This window comes from Seriola aureovittata, chromosome 17 (genome assembly GCF_021018895.1).
Source record: "Seriola aureovittata isolate HTS-2021-v1 ecotype China chromosome 17, ASM2101889v1, whole genome shotgun sequence".
Taxonomy (NCBI): Eukaryota; Metazoa; Chordata; class Actinopteri; order Carangiformes; family Carangidae; genus Seriola; species Seriola aureovittata.
The window spans coordinates 4,709,204-4,728,551 of NC_079380.1; the positions used below are offsets into that span (position 1 = coordinate 4,709,204).

The window sequence follows — 19,348 nt, forward strand, 5'->3', positions numbered from 1 at the left end:
CAGCAGCTGGATGTTCCTGGAGTAATGCAGTTCTTTGTTAAACATTTCTCTTCTCAAAAAAAGAGTAGAAATAAAGTAAAATGCATAGTTGTGTTTAAGTGAAAGTTTTTTTTGTTTTTTTTTTTTAAAGCGTGACTTTGTTGTAGTTTCCTAAATGCACACATAGATCATATCTAAATTACACAGCCTGAAGACAACTCCCTCTTTTATAGGAAACCAGTCATCTGAATAAGCACTTAAGCTTTGTACAGTTTGATGAATTATCATTCGCTGAGGTTGAATTACCTCAAAATGTCCAGTGTTTGATTTACTCCACTGAAGATTGGCAGGAGAAATACAGCTGTGCTTAAGTTACTGGTGTTAACTGCAATAAAAATGGTATTATGTAACTTATGTACCCTGAAGGCAAATGTTAGAGAGACATCAGAACATTATCAGCTGGTATCTGTCCAAGTTTTTCTATTGGTTAAAATGACTTTATTATGTTCATGTATCTACAGACATGCTGTACTTTGTTTTGTTTTTTTGAGTGGTGCTAGAGAGGTTGAAAGTTCTATAGCACAAATATAAAGAAAAACTGAGCCAAAGCAATGACATTGAAAAACCTATTAAAACAAATTTTATGATACTACAGTTCATAATTTTATAACTGAAAACTATAGAGTCACAGAAAGCAAAATATTGAACTTTTCAAGAGTTAATTTAGTCCAAAACAGACAGTCACCTACAACTACAGTAAAAATGTATTTTATATAAATGTAACCATGACTAAGGATGCATGGGCATCAAACATCAAAACCGATATGAATGTTCTTTTCTTATCCTTGAGGATCCTCCTAGATATTTCTTAATCTAATAAGGAAGGTTATATATCTTTAGACAATATTTAATGTAGTTCTTTATCTAATGCCTTTAGTACATGTTTATAGTCTCCAAACTAAGGCATCAAAAAAGCGTGTCAGTACAAAAACACATGTATAATATTAGAACTTCTAAAAAATGCAGAATTCTATACACAACACTACTGATGACTGATTTTCTTTAGATAAAGAGCCAGAAGATTTTGACTTGGTGAGCTTCTGCTGAATTATGGAAAACACTGTCAGATGTTGCAGGGGAAGGTTTAGTGATCTCTTGATTGACTATTCAGCTGCATAAGAAACAATATATTTAAGTTAACACAATGCAACACATACAAACATGTGGCAAGGATCTTTAGCATGGCTGCCACCATGTTATGCTGCATGTTGGCACAGAGTGGATTATTCATACCAAATGCCACAATAATGTTACAGCCCTGATAGATATCATGTATAATGAAGAGTTCAGTGTACTACAAATGCAGGGCTTGTTGGATCATCTAAGAGAGTCTGAAACCCTCTTCTTCCACATCTTTCCAACGTCAGAACTGCCAGGGCTGTGTCCAAAAATTTTGGTAGTTCTATCGAAGCCGACAGTCCATCGAGCACGCTCACTTTACGTGATTGGCCAGGTGTGAGGAACTGAGAAAGAAGGCAGGATTTGAACTTCAAGTTCTTTTCTTCATTCTTGGCACAACTGCCTCCATTGGTTTCATGTGTATAACAGAGTACAACACCATGAACGCCTTCAAGTATAGACTCTCAAAATTTGAAAGATTTCAGCCTGCCTTTGAGTGTAGCAGCTACAAACATTTATTGCCTTCAAATGTAGTTGTATGAACAAGTTTCATGTCTCTACCTTAATGGTAGCGATCGATGATAAAAAATAAAAAAAAAATTATGCCATATTATAAACTCATGACAAATGCACTCTATCACTTAAAACACTTTAAACTGGTGCACTTCCAGCATGACACTTCTTCAGATGCAGGAATGTCAGACATCACAAAAAATAAGAGGATTTTCTTTCAGTCTATGACAGGGGGGAAAAACAGAAATTCAAGCATTGAAATTGGTATCTGCAGTTTTTCTTCTTTATGAAACGGGCTAACGTTGAGCTTTCATGTGAATCTACATGCATAATGGGGCAGAAGGCCTTCCACCAAAGTATAGCTGGTTTGCACAGCAGAGTGTAAAAAAGAGGAAAACACATAAAAGCCTATTCAGGATCAAGGATTCCCTCGAGTACACCAATATCTCTAATAGTAATCTATTAAAAATCACAAAAAAAAACGACTTTGAAAAATAGGCTTCCAAGTGGAGCCATTATTTTGTTACCTCTGGCAGACAGCGAGGCACCTGGGAAATCTGAGCTGACGTTAAGGGGGAGCAGCAGTCCAGCAGAAAAACTATATCACTTTCTTAAGCTAATTAGCCCTGTATATTACCAATCAAAAGAACCTCACTCTGAAACACAATGGCCGGCCAAGAAATATATTTGTCTTCCATTTGTGAAGGACTGGCAGTGGAAAGTCTCCAGAACTGAATATTATTCACCCAAGACATTCCAGGGGATAAAATGTTGCATTAAAGTGGGATCTAAGCGTCTGATTTTTGTCACTGCTACCACTGTTATTCCCAAACAAACGCATGAGAACTCTGCTGAAACCAGATCTCACCATTTCAAATCGAATCAGTCAGACAGTTAACATCAAAAACTGAAATGAACTTATAACACAACTTAAAACATAGATTGCGCCTGCTGACCTCGCTTTACAATACCACGAAAAATAGACAGTGTCTGACAACAGTTTCCTTTCTACACTGTCTGTTTAATTTATTGTATGGAAGCTTTCCCATAGGGTTCAAAAGGACATTTGCTGTTAGAGTCTGAGCAACATAATTATTCGTTTCAGCCATCTTACTTTATCATTTGTATTTTTCACTTAACTTTGAATGCTTCTGACAGCAAATATCACAATATTACTGTGTACAAAGAGTTGTAGAAAGATATGAATTTCGGAATAAAACAGCATTTTCTTTATAACTTATAACAATACACCAGTGTTCTTTTTTAAGTCAATTTCTGACTGAATGTAGATCTAATGTAAGATACTGAATTTTTTTCCCTCTTCATGCTGGCTTTATCCAACTTTACCATTTTTTGCCATTTGGTTCAGGTTCCTATTTATATTTTGTGATTGTGTTTTTCATGCTAATATCTTGTTAATGATAAATCTTTTACAGTGGGAAGTTTGACCTATGAATCAGAGGTTGAGGTAGTCCTAGAACAAGTATTAAGCATACTGGTCTTAAACAGGATTTTGGTCAGTGTGTACCTTTCACCACCAGAGGGAGTAAAAGCATCACAGATCACCGAGCTGTGAGGCGGTGATGTTTGGTGCAAATTAACTTCTGTATACAGCAGCTGTATTGAAAGCCAGTAGTCCTTTTATTCTAAACAACGCATCCATGAACAAAATGCTGCATGGAAAAGCAATCTGTTGCTTTGTCTTTCAGCCTGTGTAATTTTGAATGATATGACAGTGCTCTGCTTATTTTATCGAATATGTCGGTAAACCAGGTATGATCATTCGCTTAAGGGTACAATCATTTATTTTAACATGTTGAAAATGAACTGAATTATACTGCAGTACAAAGCAGAGCCATAAAGAAATGTGATTGATGTTTTGTATTTTGTTATCTACCACTGAGAAAACTGAGGTACCATTATAATTAGCCACGATGGAAAATACCCAAACTTCATAAATAATGGTGTCTAGGCACGGCAGTTTGAGATAATAATAAGTGGGCGCCCTGGTTGAGTCCACAGTGGGTGGAGTGAGAGAGAATAAAAGAGTTGATGCACAGAAGAGACAGTTTAGTTCACTCCCAGGACTGAACTCAGCTTTGGAATAAAACCCACATCACATTGAACTCAGAAGACTTCTTGTGTTTTAATAGAGTCTACAAATCGTGTGGTGGAGGATCTGAACTCATATGGCTGGGTTGAAGACTGACTAACCTGAAACCAAATGTCTCCTTTCAGGTCCAAATTAGACATGCATAGTATAAGATACGACACAGCTATTCTCCTGTGTCTTTAGGAGCTGTATTAAATAAAATACTATTCATACTCTTACATCTCCTTACAAGAGAGTATATATGAAATTGATGTTTTTCAAAAATTAAGTATACTTTGGATGTGAAATATAACACTAGTCTTCAGCATCATCAATGACCAGTTAATGTAATTTGTTGCACTACAATCCATCTTCAAGCTTTTAAGATCTTTACACTTAAGAAACTAAAGACAAAACATTATTTTCCATTGGCTGGATTTGCTTGATGAAGCAGGGGCAAAGATCCAGTCTTATGACAAAGGTAGATAGACAGTAGGGGGGAGCAAGTAAGTATAGACCACCAAAACCATCACTACACCACCAGCAAAGTGACCTCATAGGAAACTACAACCATCTTCTTCCGTCAGGAAACATCTGGGCCAACACTAGTTTCACGACTCATCAGCACAGAAAAAAAAACATAGGGCAAGGGTGGAAGGGCGTGTCATAGCAAGGGAGGGGATAAAGGACCCTGGCCTGGTTTCACTTATACCTCTGTGGCAGAGGAGTAATCAGGAGGATTATAGGGGCAACGAGGAAATGACCCTGTAATTCATTATTTCCACAGAGAACTCCTCTGAGGAAGCAAGAAGTGAACTTATAATGTATATCAGGCCTTTGATTCAACATGTTCAGCAGTTACGTGCTATCCTAAATTAAAAAAGGAACATCAAATAATATCTGCTAAAATGTGAGGATTTGCTGCAGTTTCCATTTTTTATCATTGGATATTGAAAATCTTTTTTGGTCTAAAAGAACTATTTGAAGACTTCACATTGAGCCATGGGAATGTCATGCTTCCTGCATTTAACAGACCAAAAGAAAATAATTGTAAGCCGTGGCTCTAGATTAGACTAATGGGGAAAATGGCCAATAGATTAATCAATAATGAAGATCATTGTGGAGGCAAATTATACTAAACTTGGCCAAATGTACAAGCCTGTCCACGCTTTTGGTCTTGGGTCATTTTTCCGGCTTTCAGCTAGGTTTCAAAATATTGTGGAAAAGCCTTTCACAGATTGGAGGATGCCAATCAGGAAGCAAATTGATAGTTTTGGAATTAGACATTCAACTATCACATGTGGCTGTAATGTTAATGTGGCCATACCGTGTAAAGCAACAGCAGAAATATACCAGGCAGTCAACGCTACAGCCAGCACAAGTTGGCACAGGTCACTCATACTACAGAGAGGCAGTACTAAATCAATTTCAAGGTTTGTGTCACACCAAAATGCAGTGATAAGTCAGTTCCTAACCTGGTGAATGTTTCAGACTCATCATGCAGCTACAGCAGCCATGTCAACACAACACTCCAACCCTCTCAGGATGTGGCTGTCTTCTCCCATGCTCTGTTTTTGTCGACAGAACCGCACCATCACAGGATCACCTGTTGGGAGACACTTCAATGAATGACTTCAATATTTTCTGCTGCAGCTTTGAAATTTCATTTGAGGACTTCTGCTTCAGAATGAAGAAGATTTAACTGAGCTAAGGGAGCTGATCTAAAGGAATAAATGTATCTGTACACTTTGGTTTAACAATGTCTGCCTTAAGAGACTCCAACTTTCATCTTGTAAATATCTTATGAAAAGTCGTGATCATGCAAAACACTTTCTAAAAAAACACACTGTCTATCGTCTATGTCTCATCACAGTTACAGAAGCAGACAACAGTCATGTCACTGGTGAAATACATATTAAAAAAATCACTCATTTAGGTAAATTACAGGATGTCCTCTTTCAACTTAACTGTCTGGGTTAATAAAGTCACAGCATAGGAAAGTCTTAAGTCTTATAGGATTCTGTAAAAACTTCAAGACTGTACTAAGTGCTGTTAAAATGACCTGGGTTTTTCAAATCTTGTGAGGGATTTATCCTCCAGCAAAAATGTGATAATACATTAGTTGCAAACATTTTCTGGGCCCAGAAAATACATTTACATCTTTAAAGAAGAAGGAAGTAAACATACTTGTTCACACTTGTTAGCTGGACAAAATCAGTTTAAAGTTGTATTGGTGTATTGGACAGGCAGCCTCAAACATTGCAGCTTTACACACCTGTTTGTTATCATGAGATGGCCTTACTGATAGAAAACTAAACTCCTACTGCTTTTAAATATTTTTTTCTGTCACAGACAGAAAAAAAGATCACAAAAAGAAGCCAGCTAGCTAACATGACAAGGAGCTACCATAACACGTTTGCTAGCTAGCTAAAGTTTAGGCAAATGCCCTGGACAAATAAAAGATTCACTCCCATCAGAAACACAAACAGAAGAGTCGTACAGCCACTTATAAAGAACTACCCAACTCTTTACTTGAACCATTAGTCCCAGAGGTTGGTGTTTATTTGGTTCTTACCGGCAGCAGCACCTCCTCCTGGAGGGTAAAAGGCTCCACGATAGAGAGGGGCCGTCTTCACACCTGCTCGACGGTTCATTGCGAGGCAACAACAGTACCTGGCCAGTGTTGCCAGATTTGACTAGTGGTCCAATCAGAGGCTAGAACCCACCCTATCGTCGTAAGTGTGCCGAATCTGTTATTACCAGTTCCTGTTTGCTATGTACCATTTTTGTTATCAAAACTACAATTAATTACTTTTATACTGAAGAAAACTTTAAAAACGTGATGATTCTCAGACTTCTGAGCAAGTTAATGGGAGTTTATTTGCGATAGAAATTCGAGATAATTGTATCCTGGGAAAGTGTAAATCACGGTGAATCTAAAACTGTTCATAAGTGGAAACCGGCCTAATGGTAGAGAAAGTATAGCAAAATATAATAACCCGACCAAATCAATATTAACCTGCCCAATTAAAGAAAATGTAGTCTAAGTGGCGGAAAACTGCCCAATCTGGCAACACTATAACCGACTAGTCTAATTATTAAGGGTTTTCAACAACATAGTGTCAAACTTACATTACATTAAAAATTAGTTTAAAAATTATGTTCATGATTAAAAAACAGTACAGTGTTTGTTCCTAGTCACGAGGAAGCATGGTTTTCTTGAATTATGAAAATCACACTAGAATTAAATTCAGGGTTTCCAAAAAGGACCCAAAACAAAGACACATTTGTACATCATTAGGATTCATGATCATTTGATTGTGACAAATTGATTGTGTCCCTTTGCATTGACTACACTTCACTGAGCTAATCAAGTCATTTCATTTTAAACTTTAACTAAAGTTTCAAGCAATAGAGACATTATGAATAAAGTAAATTCAAAGTAACATGTTCAAATTTGGTGAGGGTGTAGATTGGTACTACGTCTAAAGGAACAAGGAAGTAAGCTTGAATCAGACACAATCAATACTGTTCAGAAAGCCATTGATTGAATTGATCAATTTAAAGAATGTAGTTTGTGGTGCTGATGAATTGTATTATGTTATACTGAGAGGTGTTTCTATTATTTTGCCCAGCTCATTCATATCATTGAGGGTAAATGACATCAACACCTGTCTAAAAGAGAGTCAACAAAACTCAACATTATAACCTTCACGGAGGTGGATTTATTGCAGGACTGCACCAGTTTTAGCAAGGTGTACCTAATAAACTGGCAAGTGAGTATATAAACCTTATCCTCAGTGTCAGTGTCAAACGCTTCATTGCTTAGCAGCGATTAGGTTACCATGGTAGCATCCTATCTGTAAGACAACATGACAGTGTACAGACCCATTGACCTTATGTGATGATCATGTTACTTGTAATGCATCGTGTGACAGTGGATGTGATGGCAAGCTGGAAAAAATGCAATAGACAGTTTTTCGCCTCTAAATGTCAGTTTATTCATTTCAATAATGCAAAAATATTACACAGTAATAGTCATTTCATCACCAGATTAAACCAAGCAGAGGTACAGCCTAAACACAGTATTAGCTCCGATACTGTATGTTTGACCATATACATCCTTAACATTACCATTGCATAAGTAATGAACCCATTGAAAAGAACCACAAGAGGCAACATTCCTCTAAAAGAGCAGATTTCTCATTTTCACTTCATTATAGCAAATGAGTGAATCCCAGTGAACTGAAATGGACAATGAGAAGATTCAAGTGTGAACAAATATACAATAAATCAAATTATATTGCATTTGTCACATTTAACATGTACAGTGAACAAAATTAAAACCAGGATAAATGACAATGACCTATATAAGAAGCTACAACTAATGATTGTTTCACCACATAGGGTCCAAAGTAATAAACCATCTGATTTTTTTTATATAAACTTTTGTTTAAAAAAATATCCTGTGAAAGCTCCTGAATCCTGGAGGGGGCTGGAGCTTACAATGATTACACAGAAAAGACAATACAGTATTGGGTAATACAGCACAATGGAACTGAATTGATTCATACCAGCCTATCAATGAGGGTGGATGTTCATGCAGATCATGCCTGAGTAAACAGCATGCTACAACAACAAGTAGCAGCCCACACACCATGCTCCATTCACCTCATTACAGAAAAGTCAAATTTGCACATAAAAGATTAAAACATCTCCAAAAACGAAAACAATAAAAATGGATCAAAGCCCTTGTGCGCGAGGCCCCTCTCCCGTCGGCTGCATTCATTTCTTCTGGCAGTAGGTTTTGTAATTGCTGCAGGCCTTCTGCATGTCTGTTAAGAAACCTGGAACCCCACTCTGTTTCATAAAAACACAAAGTGGATTTGTCAGTGAGCATCACAAACACATGTGCCAGGAGGACCCACCCAAGGAGGGGCAACGAAGTGAGGAGCTGATGACATCACCCTGCCACACATCTGCTCACAATCATGACGGAAAACCATAAAGCAGGCGGAGGGATGGAGCTCTCTGAGGCCTGTGTGTGAACTCTTTTAACACCCTCTTTAAAGCCCTCAGCAAAGACCTGTTTGTGTAGGGCAACAATGAACATATGTACATTTCAAAGATCACGATATGCTGGTGGGAAATAGTCACGTCACAATTTCCACATCAATAAAAGTCTTAATATCTTAAAGTCTGTATACAAGCACAATAAGCTAAACTAATAAAATAAAAATGCTGCCCAGAGACGATAAACAAGAATGTCAGCCTGGCATTTTAATGTGGAGAGGGGAAACTACAGTTTTCTGACAGGACAGACTAAAATATGTGAACGAGAACAGCTGAATCGTGAGATTGGTTGTATTAAAACACAGTATGGGTGATGATGCAGAGCAGGAGGGGGAAAAAAATGGAGCTGAGGCTCAAGATGTTGTGTGTTACATATCAATATAAAGTGTATCCAGTACCACTACTCTATGTCTTTTCTCTCCTTTGTGCAGCTAAGGAAGCATAATCCTCATGAAGCCCTTCCTTTGTTGAGACATGAAGCTAGTTCACATAAACTACACCAACAAATCATGCAAAAGTTACATGAGATATTTCCTTGTCACTATTTCAATTACTTACAATTTACTTCCAAAACATGAGAATAAAAACAACTTACAAACTCAACTCTGCACTTCTAATGTTTGACAGGAGGCCTTGATTCAAACCACTCATGTTGAGTCACACTTTATTTGTCTCAGTGAGGAGGAAATTCTCTGCATCTGACCCATCTGTAACTGCTCAGTGACGCCAGAAACCCTTAAGCTACTTAATGGGCCAATCAGATTTAAAGCGGTAACATGTCTTTGTTTTTTCTTGAATGGATACTTGCATCATGTTTATATACTGTATTGCAGTAAAATGGAACTCGCATGCACTCACCTTAGCTGCCCAGTTCACCAGCCAGGTAGGAATCATACCGCCAGGGTTGTCGAAGTAATTCAAGAAAACTAAAATAAAGCACATGTTTATTCATGGTGATAGAGCTGTGACTAATGTGACAGTTTTCAGAGATTAATCTATTGGACATCAGCTTGATTATTTGAACTGTTTTTGCACACATTCCTCCTGTAATGATGTATATTCATATCAGAAAAATATCTAAATTAATCTTGCAATATTAATTTCATCCATACTTCCTGCTCCTACCCAAACATATTCAAATGACATAAAACTGAAAAAGGACAAACATAAAAAAAGTGACAGCAGTATATTTATGTTCCCTCATCATGTGTTACCTCTAGTCCCACAGTCTCCGTCGGCCTCCAGGGCAACGCTCTGCTTGTAGTCTTTGACCCGCAGCACGCCGCTCTTCTCTGCACACGCCGTCTCTGGAGAGCTTCTGGCCAGGATCACCCAGATCTTCCTGCCGTCCACATCCAGGTCTCTCCTGTCCCTAACGTACACATACTGAGGTTTGGACCGTCAGGGAAGATACTCTGTGAGTATGCGCTCCATAACCACCTCCTTTTAATTCTCCCACAAACTAATTGATGTGGACTGGGTGTAAATAAATGTTTAAACCGGAAGGATACATCTCGGTTTGACAGAGGAAACGGGTATTTCACTTCCCAGTAGATTGCTGACTGTCCACTGAAGTCCTTCTCATAGAGCTCTGAATAAAGAAATGACAAACTTAGTTAAAAAAAAAGCAGCTAAATATCGGCAGTAGATGGAGAGATACATCATACACTGAAAAGTGATACAAAAGGCTGTAATAGTAATCTCAGAGAATCTCTGCCATATTGACGTATTTTCACAGTTTCATAACTGCTTCCATTAAAAAGTTAATAGCCAGTCATTTTGGATGTGTTTAGCTTTCTGCTTCTGAGGACTTAAAATCAAAAGCAAAATTCAACATCAAATCAATCTATGTCTGGTAGTGCCATAGTTATGGCTTAAAAATTCAATTTATATCAGACAATTTTACTTTTGATGCTGAAAAACAAAACACTTTGTTGGGGGAAAACCTGCATGTTTTTTTGAGGGAAGACAAAAGAAAAGACTCCACTACGGACAACAAGACTATCCCAAAACGCATCCTATGATAGAGGACAGTGCTACCTCTACAAAAATCATCTAAAATATTTACTAATATACTGCATGCGATTCAAGTTGGATTTTTCTTTCTAAGAGACTACGTAACTATATGACTATAGGTCTACAGACCACAGCTACTGTACAACATGTTACCTTGTTACTGTAGATGTGCATGAAGGCAAGGATAAAAAAAATCAAAAATATCACTTCCTTATAAAACTGTAACAATAAAACCATTCCTATATGCAGAACATTATTTCAAGACAAGAAGATCTAAGAAGAAAAGACCACGACAACAAAAGGCCACGTGTGCTGCAGCCAACAAACCATGGTGAATGTCAGAAATTAAACATTACTGAAACTAATGTGAATGTAAAGTCTATTTCTTAGGCAGAGGAGAGATGGGGGAAATTTGATTTGGACAATGACAGTGTGAACCTCGCCTTACTGGGTTTTTTTTTTTACCTTTCACATATCCATCCCAATGTTTCCGATAGGTCAAGTCCATGTAGACATCTGCACACAGCTCTGGAGTGCAGGTGGTGAGCACGCCAAAGACTTTGTACTCATAAAGTCCAGTTTCCTGAAAACAGCACATGAAAGTTCTGTATTCCAACTGCAGGCAGCAAGCCACACCCCACAGTATGTAACTAATCCCAAACCACATAACTCTGATTAGAGCCGCTCTGCGTTACACCCTTTCTCACTCTGAGTGAGGAAGTGTGTTGGATTTGATTCAGAAGTTGAAATATAGTTAACACCCTTAACTGCAATAAACATTTGCAGATTTTGGGGCTGACTTTATTTCAACTTGAATTAAAAAAAGAAGCAAAGTCATACCAAACTCCATTAAAAAAAAAAAAAAATTTAAGGTTTCTTAATTTTCCCTTTTTTGCCGTGGACAGCATGTCAAAGCCCCTAACCAAATTAATTCGTTGAAATCTTTAAAATATTTTTGGGAAAAGTGCATTATGAAGATTTTCTGGAGACTGGAGAACATAGTTCAGTGTGTGCAAATTTCAATTAAATTAAGAAACTGATTGAATGATTTATTTAAGTCAGAAGATTGGTAGCAATAATACCGGAGGTGTGTGATGAACTTCATATACAATATCAAGTTCTCATTCATATTTTAACATGGAGACTTTTTGCATTTTCTCTTGTTCATTTTTCCTCACAAGAGACAGAGGTAAAGGAGAGCCAAACGGGTTGAAGAGGATAGGATTTCCACTACAAAGTGCATTGTTTTTGTTTTATGTAGGCTATTTCATAAATACTTTTTCATGCATTAATGACACCCAACATCAGTCAAAATAAACAGAAGTCATTGTATTATTCCCAAGTAATTGTATTGCTCCAAAGTAATTCCCCAAACAGCAGTTTTACAATTTAACATTGGACCTCTATTAAATTCAGTTTAAAATGATTAAAGGCTACTGCCTACATTTGCAAGATGTATGCCGAGTTGAATAGTGTATTCCATTATACATCCAACATATTCAATAAAGTATGCATAGCTGACCAAATGTGAAGTAGAAATAAATTGGCGGGTTTCTGAATGGAGTTTGGTGTTACTGGTACAGGCGGTTTGTGAATCAAGGGAAAAACACACCGGCTCTCGATCTATTTCCGGATATTTCCCATGCTTGCCGCTAGGAGACCGCTACCGATGTGATTATGCAAATATGTTGTCAATAAATTCAATTCTACGAAACATAAATGTCACAGCCTATCATTTTGGAAAAGAACGAGTGGGAATGGGTGATATTACTACAGCGACGCTACAGGCTGACTCAAATTCATTCATACATTCGTTAAGATCCATTTCATGTTGTGAAATCTCAGCAGTTGTCTGTACCTTGTCATAGAGGCGGTAGATTTTGACTCCCATCGTCTCGGTGAAGAGTTCCCATCCTCCTTCCAGCTGCGGCTCATCCAGCTCCCTCCACGCGCTTTGAAACTCCTCATCTGTAAACTGCAGCGACATGACAGCTCCTTTCACACCACCTGCCTCCCAGCAGTGACTCCAACACCAGGTTTCCGGTCAATACTTTCAAAATAAAAGAGGAAATGATGGATGTATTGTATCCATCAATTTTTGTATTATTTTACGTTTGCTAGTGTATTTTAAGTTAATTTTTGCTATACTTACGCGCTGTTACTTAATCACCATTTTCAAAGAAGGACATTTAGCTACCTGTTTGTTTGGTGTTGTTGCTTCTATTTTAGTAAAGGATCTAGATCTGGTACTTCACAACAAGATTTCATGTTTCAAAGACTTGTCCTCCACTCCTCTCCAAAGGAAAAACCCTGTTTTTTGAGGCAGCTTGTTTCTTTTTAAGATTAAGAAAGATTATAGCAGCATTCAACATATGAGAAGCGCATAAAAACTGTTAGTAATAGATTTCAGTCATCTTCCAGGATCAGCATTAGAAGTAGTATCAGTTGCAGGTGGTCCAGATATATTTGTTCCAATTTGCATCATATTTTATGATTGTGTCATATGTTTTGTAATTAAAATAACATGTGTAACATTATGTAAAATCTTAATATACAAAATCTATTACTACTATTATCATATATGTAAATGTAGGAGGAAAACTATAATATTTAATTGTACATAGTCATATAGTATTATGAATGTATTATTTAGTATTTGCGCCTATATTAGTGAGTGAAATGGAGAGAGATGACAGGAAATTAAAGACAGTGTGGAGTGGCTTTGCCCATACTGTATGAGCATTAGTATCAGCCAGTCATCAGAAAATGCTCATGCTACAGAACTGATATTTAAATTACTGATATGAAAATACAAAAACTTAAATGCAAATAAAGCGTTAGGCTAAATTAAATCAAATGGAACAGAGAGTTTCTGTTGCTTTGACAAAATAATAAATTATAGACAAAGGAATACAGAGTCTAGCTTATTCTAAAACTGTGAGTTTTGAGTCCTACACACACTATGAGAAACATTCTTGTAAATCTTTGTCTATAGAACATAGTATAGATGCTACTGGGTTTCACCATTAGTTTTGGTTCAACATGCAATAATTTGTGTCTTTTATTTTTATAATCATCAAAATCTTGTACATTTCAATGAGGACAAGCAAATAGTTTAAGAAATGTTGTGTTCAATTTTAACGTTAAACAAATTGCCCACAATTAATGGAGACAGTTGATGCCAGGCAGGTGTACACACAATGCAGAATGTTTTTGCCCCATAAATAAGATTAGTCCTCCCAATAAACCAATAAAAACTGAAATTTGCTTATGGCTACAAACAAAAATGGTGCATAATAGAAAAAATGTAGGCAAACCTAATATTGTTTAAAATACTTCTACCTGAAGCTGAAGATTTTCTATCCTTCCACATATTTAAAATGATCAATTAACGAAAAAAAACGTGAGCACCACCAGCTTACCAAAATAAAAAAAGTCACGGAAATACACAATTCGGACTTCAAAATAAATGCATCCAATGAACTGAAAGTAATTACAAATTGCTCTCACAACGACATGCGATTTACTTTGAAATACGCAACCGGAACTGGTAATTTCTCTTATTTTTCTGAACTTCACACTCCAGTCATCGATACTTGAAATAGTTGTTCTCAATGGGGATGGCAGTCAAGCTCTTAACCTGGGGACGTTACAGACGGACGTTTCTCATGAATGGGAGTCGGATTCCGGGCCGAGGAGAGACGCTGTTTGTTGTCAGAAGCAAACAACACTCACTTTTAATTACATCAATCTGATTGAATATTTTAAGAGCGCGAGACAAGTTTCGCCGCAGCGGAGGAGCACTACTCTGGAGACTGGGTGACATGGAAAACAGCTGTGAGGTAACTTCACTTTTCTTCTTTCTATTCAAAGCTTTGTCGAACATGTCAAGCAGGGTGACCGCTCTGCGAAAAACAAGGGAAAGTTGCGGTATAATGGTAAATCAAGTCAGTTAATCCTGAAGTTTTACATGGCGGAGGTGCAGATTCATTTGCTTAAAGTTTAGAGGACTTATTCTTAAAATAACAACTTTAGGCTGATCTTCAGTTACAGTAAACAAACTTTAACTTCAGCATGTAAAACACTCTAAAAACAAACTGAAACGCCTGCTGTTGATAGTAATGTGGACTGTCATCACAGACTCCATCTCTCCTCTGTTACTGCTTTTCTTTTTGTTTTAAGCTGGGTCGTAACAAGCTTCACAACTTGGAGCTTTTTCTCTAATTCACTCCCTTTAATTAATCCTTGGTCACAAACTCCACTTAATTCTTCAGTCTGAACGGATGCTTGTTTCCAAGCCATGTAGAGCTGCAATGATCAGTCATTAATCAACCAACAAAGAAATCAATCTACAACTATTTTGATAATTGATTTATTATTATTTTCTATTTTCTATTCTATTACACTAAACGAATATCTTTGGGTTTTGGACTGTTTCATGGACAAAACAAGATATTACTTTGGAAATTCTGATGGACATTATTCATTTTATTGAGAAAACAATTGACAGATGAATCAATAATAACAATAAATTGATGCAACAATATGAAAAGAATCGGCCAATAAAAACACACCTAGGTGAACAGAAGAAATTAACTTATTGTTGTGCTGCACTGTTGAAGTTAGTTTAATCAGAGAATAAAAGACTGAACTGAATTTTCTCATCAGAAGTTTTTATAATAATTTAAAGCTTCTGTTTCCAGAGAAGAGACTGAAAAAAACTTTTCTTCAGTGTAAGTCACAGGGATACAAGCCTTTTTATAAAATGTGAATCTGTAGGATAAAGAGCAGTGGTTCCCAACATTTTTATGTGACCCCTCATCAACCAGATTGACATTCCCTTTCCCTTCTCACCACGGTTTTTAGATTCCTGAAAATGTCAAAGTCTCCAGTGTGTAGAAGAAGAATTTAAACATAAATTTGTGGAGCAGAAATGTTTCTTCTTTTTTTTTTTCTAAGTCAGTAAGCATCGTCCGACCTGTCAGATTTATCTGGTGACCCCCTCATAAAACTGTCAACAGATAACAAAGGGAAAATTTCTAAATTTCTTTTAATTGTTTGGATTATCTTGATCCTTTATTTATGCAACCCAGTGTTTCCTCTAGGTTGACTGCAATGATGGGGCTTTTTTTTAGGTGGGGTGGGGGCTTAGCTGCTAGCATCCTCACTTATGTTACCACATTGTGTGTGTTTAAAAACAAAACAAAAAAATCTGCCCATCTTTGGTATAACTTGTTGGAAATCTTTTATTGCACTTACGTAATGATTTGTCCACTCTTTGTGTGGGGAGGGGCTAAGACACGATGAAACAGGAAGCAGAGGAGAGAAGAGAAGCACCACTGCACATGACAGCAAAACGCTTTAGAGACTCTCACACTAAGCTGAAATGAAATGAGTGCACAAACATTAGGTAAATAACATATATATAATCAAATTTATTATATATTTTAAGTTCACACAGAAGTTTTCTACTCTTATTTTTTGTCCAGGAAAAGGCTTTTCCACACTGTCAGGAGACAGTTCTGATGGAGAAAAAGTGAAGCTTTTATTTTATTCCTAATTTTGTTGTTTTAAAAGCAGTCCAGAAATACTGGATTCAGCCAATTAAATACTCATCATGTGTAATTTTAGTGAAAATCTGCCAAAATTTTGAAGGAAAGTATAACTGAAACCGTACTTCCCACTTATTGTCACTCAGCATCTGAATCACATCTTTCCACACACCAGACGTGAGGGGGGTGGAGGGTGGGGGGTGGGTGGATGGGTGGGATGAGTGCTTGTGAAATTGCTGGTGATTTTGAAGCTCCTCGCATTTCACGGAGCAGTTTGTAATGTCATATCCTGCGCTCTCTAGGGAATGTCTCAGCTCGTGCTGGTCTGAGTGGTCCTGCGTCATTCAGACAAGTCCTCTGACTGGGTCAGGAGGCGGCTGGGACTGTGCAGAGAGGTTACGTGGGTTTATTAAAGCAGCATGTGGTGGTCAGAGAGTGGTGGTGAATTGTGAAATGTGGGATTGAATTCCAACAAAAAGCATCTGCAAGGTCTTTTGTTTTCCCCCCTGCAAAGTAGAGTCCAGTGTTGAGCAACACGCTTGACTCTTTGCTCTCCCTTTAATGAATGGTTTCTTTCTCTACACAGACTGGGAGATGCTAGCAAGGAAAAGGGGTAAAAGGGCAACGCTGAGGAACCATCTGTGGTTGGTTTAGAGGAGACTGCTGAACTCTGCAATGCCCGAAGACGCTCATAAGGACGCCATGAGAACACCTGCGACCCCGGAGAAGACCAATAACAATGAGCGCCCTGCAGCCCCTGTAATGGCGGTCAACATCCCCCTGGTCAATGAAGTCCAGCTGACTGCAGCCACCGGCGGGACGGAGCTGTCCTGCTATCGCTGCACCGTCCCATTTGGTGTAGTGGTGCTCATCGCGGGCATCGTAGTCACCGCCGTGGCCTACAGCTTCAACTCACACGGATCCACCATCTCGTACTTCGGCCTGGTGCTCCTCTCGGCCGGTCTGGTGCTCTTAGCGTCCAGCGCCGTCTGCTGGAAGGTGAGACTGGAGAGGAAGAAGGAGAGGCGACGGGAGAGCCAAACCGCCCTGGTCGTGAACCAGAGGAGTATTTTTACTTGAACTTGATCAGTTTGAACAACACAAATCTTGATTACTAGAACCTGCAAAGGCCTGATCTTCACATGGTTTGGAGCTGGAGAACCAACTGTAGGCAGATGTTGTCCTGCATGTGCTGGATGTCCGACCTGTAAAAGCTTTGACCGCAGACTCTCAAGGCCCAGAACTTAAACCTTTGAAGGCATTGTAAGGGATCTATTTGTCAAACAGACGCTGAGCATCTGGTGAACTGGGAACTCAGCCAAAAGGAATGTATCACAATTAAGATGAATTACCACTGTGCAAAGCCATGTAGAGGAAGTCTCTCATTAATCTGCTGTTGGATGTGGCGGCTTTGATTGTAATGGGAGGGATTGTGGTTTAAAGAGCCCAGGAAAGGAGAGGGAAACTGGAAAATCCAGGACAATGATTCATGTCTCATTTTCTACACTTCAACTTGCACATATCTGTTATTGTTCATCTCACAGGGAATTATTAGGAATTGCCTGTTATGGAAGTATGGTACTGTTAAAGATCTGCCAATATATTCTGTCCAGCACATAAGATTAGATGGCAGGTGATGTTATACACACAGAATATTTAACCTTTAATATGTATTCACTTAAAGCACTTTGATCCTTCATAATCATCATATTCAGTATTAAACAACATCAAATTCAATAAGTGATGCATCCAAAGTTTGAGTACTATTGCTTATCATGGTGAATATGGAACATTTAAATTGTGTTGTGGCAATGCTCTTATTGTCCATGGTGTACTTCCATATTGTAAAAAATATTACATGTAGCATATGTTTTTGTTTTTTTTTGATATAATCATTTGCATGTATTAACATGACGCCATGAGGTTTAATAAACTCATTAATACTCAAACATGTAATGGTGGCACGGTTGGGAAGACGGATTAAAGTAATGAGAAAGAAAGTAAGATGACAAGATGAATGTTAATCTTGTGTTTATGTGTTAAGGAAAAGGCTGGGGTCAGGACGTGGTCAGCATAGCATAGCATAAAGACTGGAAACGGGGAAATGGCTAGCCTAGCTCTCTCCAAAGTTCAATATCAATCAAAATCAATATATCTGCAGCTCACTAAATGACACATTGTTTCTTTTTTGTTCAGTACAGAACATGTACACTACATCGATCAAGCTAGACCATCATGCATTGCCTGTCGTGGAAGCACTGCAGAAGAAGTCATCTCGCCAACAGGCTAACTGCTAATGTTAGCTGCTAGCTAACTCCTGAGACGTCTCGACTGTGCCGCGGCTCGTCTCTTCCTCTGCCTGAGCAGCAGGATTTCAAAAGTTATTATTAAAATGCTTGTCGGGACCATATTTGAAAGCAACACAAACTGACAAACCAATAAGAACAAGTTAATAAATGAAAACATAGGCTACATAATGCGCAAGGGATACGTAAAATTGTACAGTTTGTGAGATAGCATGTATTTTTGCCTCGTGATGCAGATGCTCTCGTGTTTGTTTATGCAACAGAGATAATAATTACGTCAGTGACAGAGATAATAATTACATTCAAGTAGTGTCTGAAATGTGTCAACTTCTATATGCACTTACCCCCTTGTGAGTATCTATGTAGCAAACACTATAGTGAGTAGGTGAACAGGTGGACAATCCCAACACAGCCTTGAACTTATCTATTGACAAACAGCAGTATATCCATCCGCCCGGCATCCTCGGCTTTAGTGTGGGTTATCAGGTACAGACAACAGGCACAGATGGTATTGACCCTGACAACCTCACTGTAACGTTCACCAACGTCTTCACATTTCGTTTTTTTGTGTACAGATCAGAGAAATCAGATACAACGTCCTAATAAATCAGCTTTTCAGATATTGGTGAGTGTAATTT

General features: G+C 38.0%; 2 protein-coding genes and 1 long non-coding RNA gene across 3 annotated transcripts in view; 1 reads left to right on the forward strand and 2 right to left on the reverse strand.

Annotated features, from left to right (window-relative positions):
* LOC130185497 (uncharacterized) overlaps positions 1-6,487 on the reverse strand; it is a 49,775-nt gene extending 43,288 nt beyond the window's left edge. The window contains exons 1-2 of the long non-coding RNA XR_008830163.1: positions 6,339-6,487; positions 5,239-5,369 (exon numbers count right to left, since the gene is read on the reverse strand). This is a non-coding gene — a long non-coding RNA (uncharacterized LOC130185497). The remainder of the gene's footprint in view (positions 1-5,238; positions 5,370-6,338) is intronic.
* A 1,252-nt stretch (positions 6,488-7,739) lies between these two features.
* Positions 7,740-12,884, reverse strand: pctp (phosphatidylcholine transfer protein). Its single transcript, XM_056400449.1, has 6 exons — positions 12,711-12,884; positions 11,318-11,435; positions 10,348-10,427; positions 10,051-10,222; positions 9,695-9,762; positions 7,740-8,623 (listed from the first exon to the last, which is right to left on the reverse strand). Exons 1-6 carry the CDS (start codon positions 12,837-12,839, stop codon positions 8,549-8,551), a joined length of 642 nt encoding a protein of 213 aa, XP_056256424.1. The 5' UTR covers positions 12,840-12,884; the 3' UTR covers positions 7,740-8,548.
* A 1,564-nt stretch (positions 12,885-14,448) lies between these two features.
* tmem100a (transmembrane protein 100a) lies at positions 14,449-18,353 on the forward strand. The gene is made up of 2 exons (XM_056400534.1): positions 14,449-14,694; positions 16,991-18,353. Exon 2 carries the CDS (start codon positions 17,080-17,082, stop codon positions 17,482-17,484), a length of 405 nt encoding a protein of 134 aa, XP_056256509.1. The 5' UTR covers positions 14,449-14,694; positions 16,991-17,079; the 3' UTR covers positions 17,485-18,353.
* Positions 18,354-19,348: the final 995 nt, after the last annotated feature.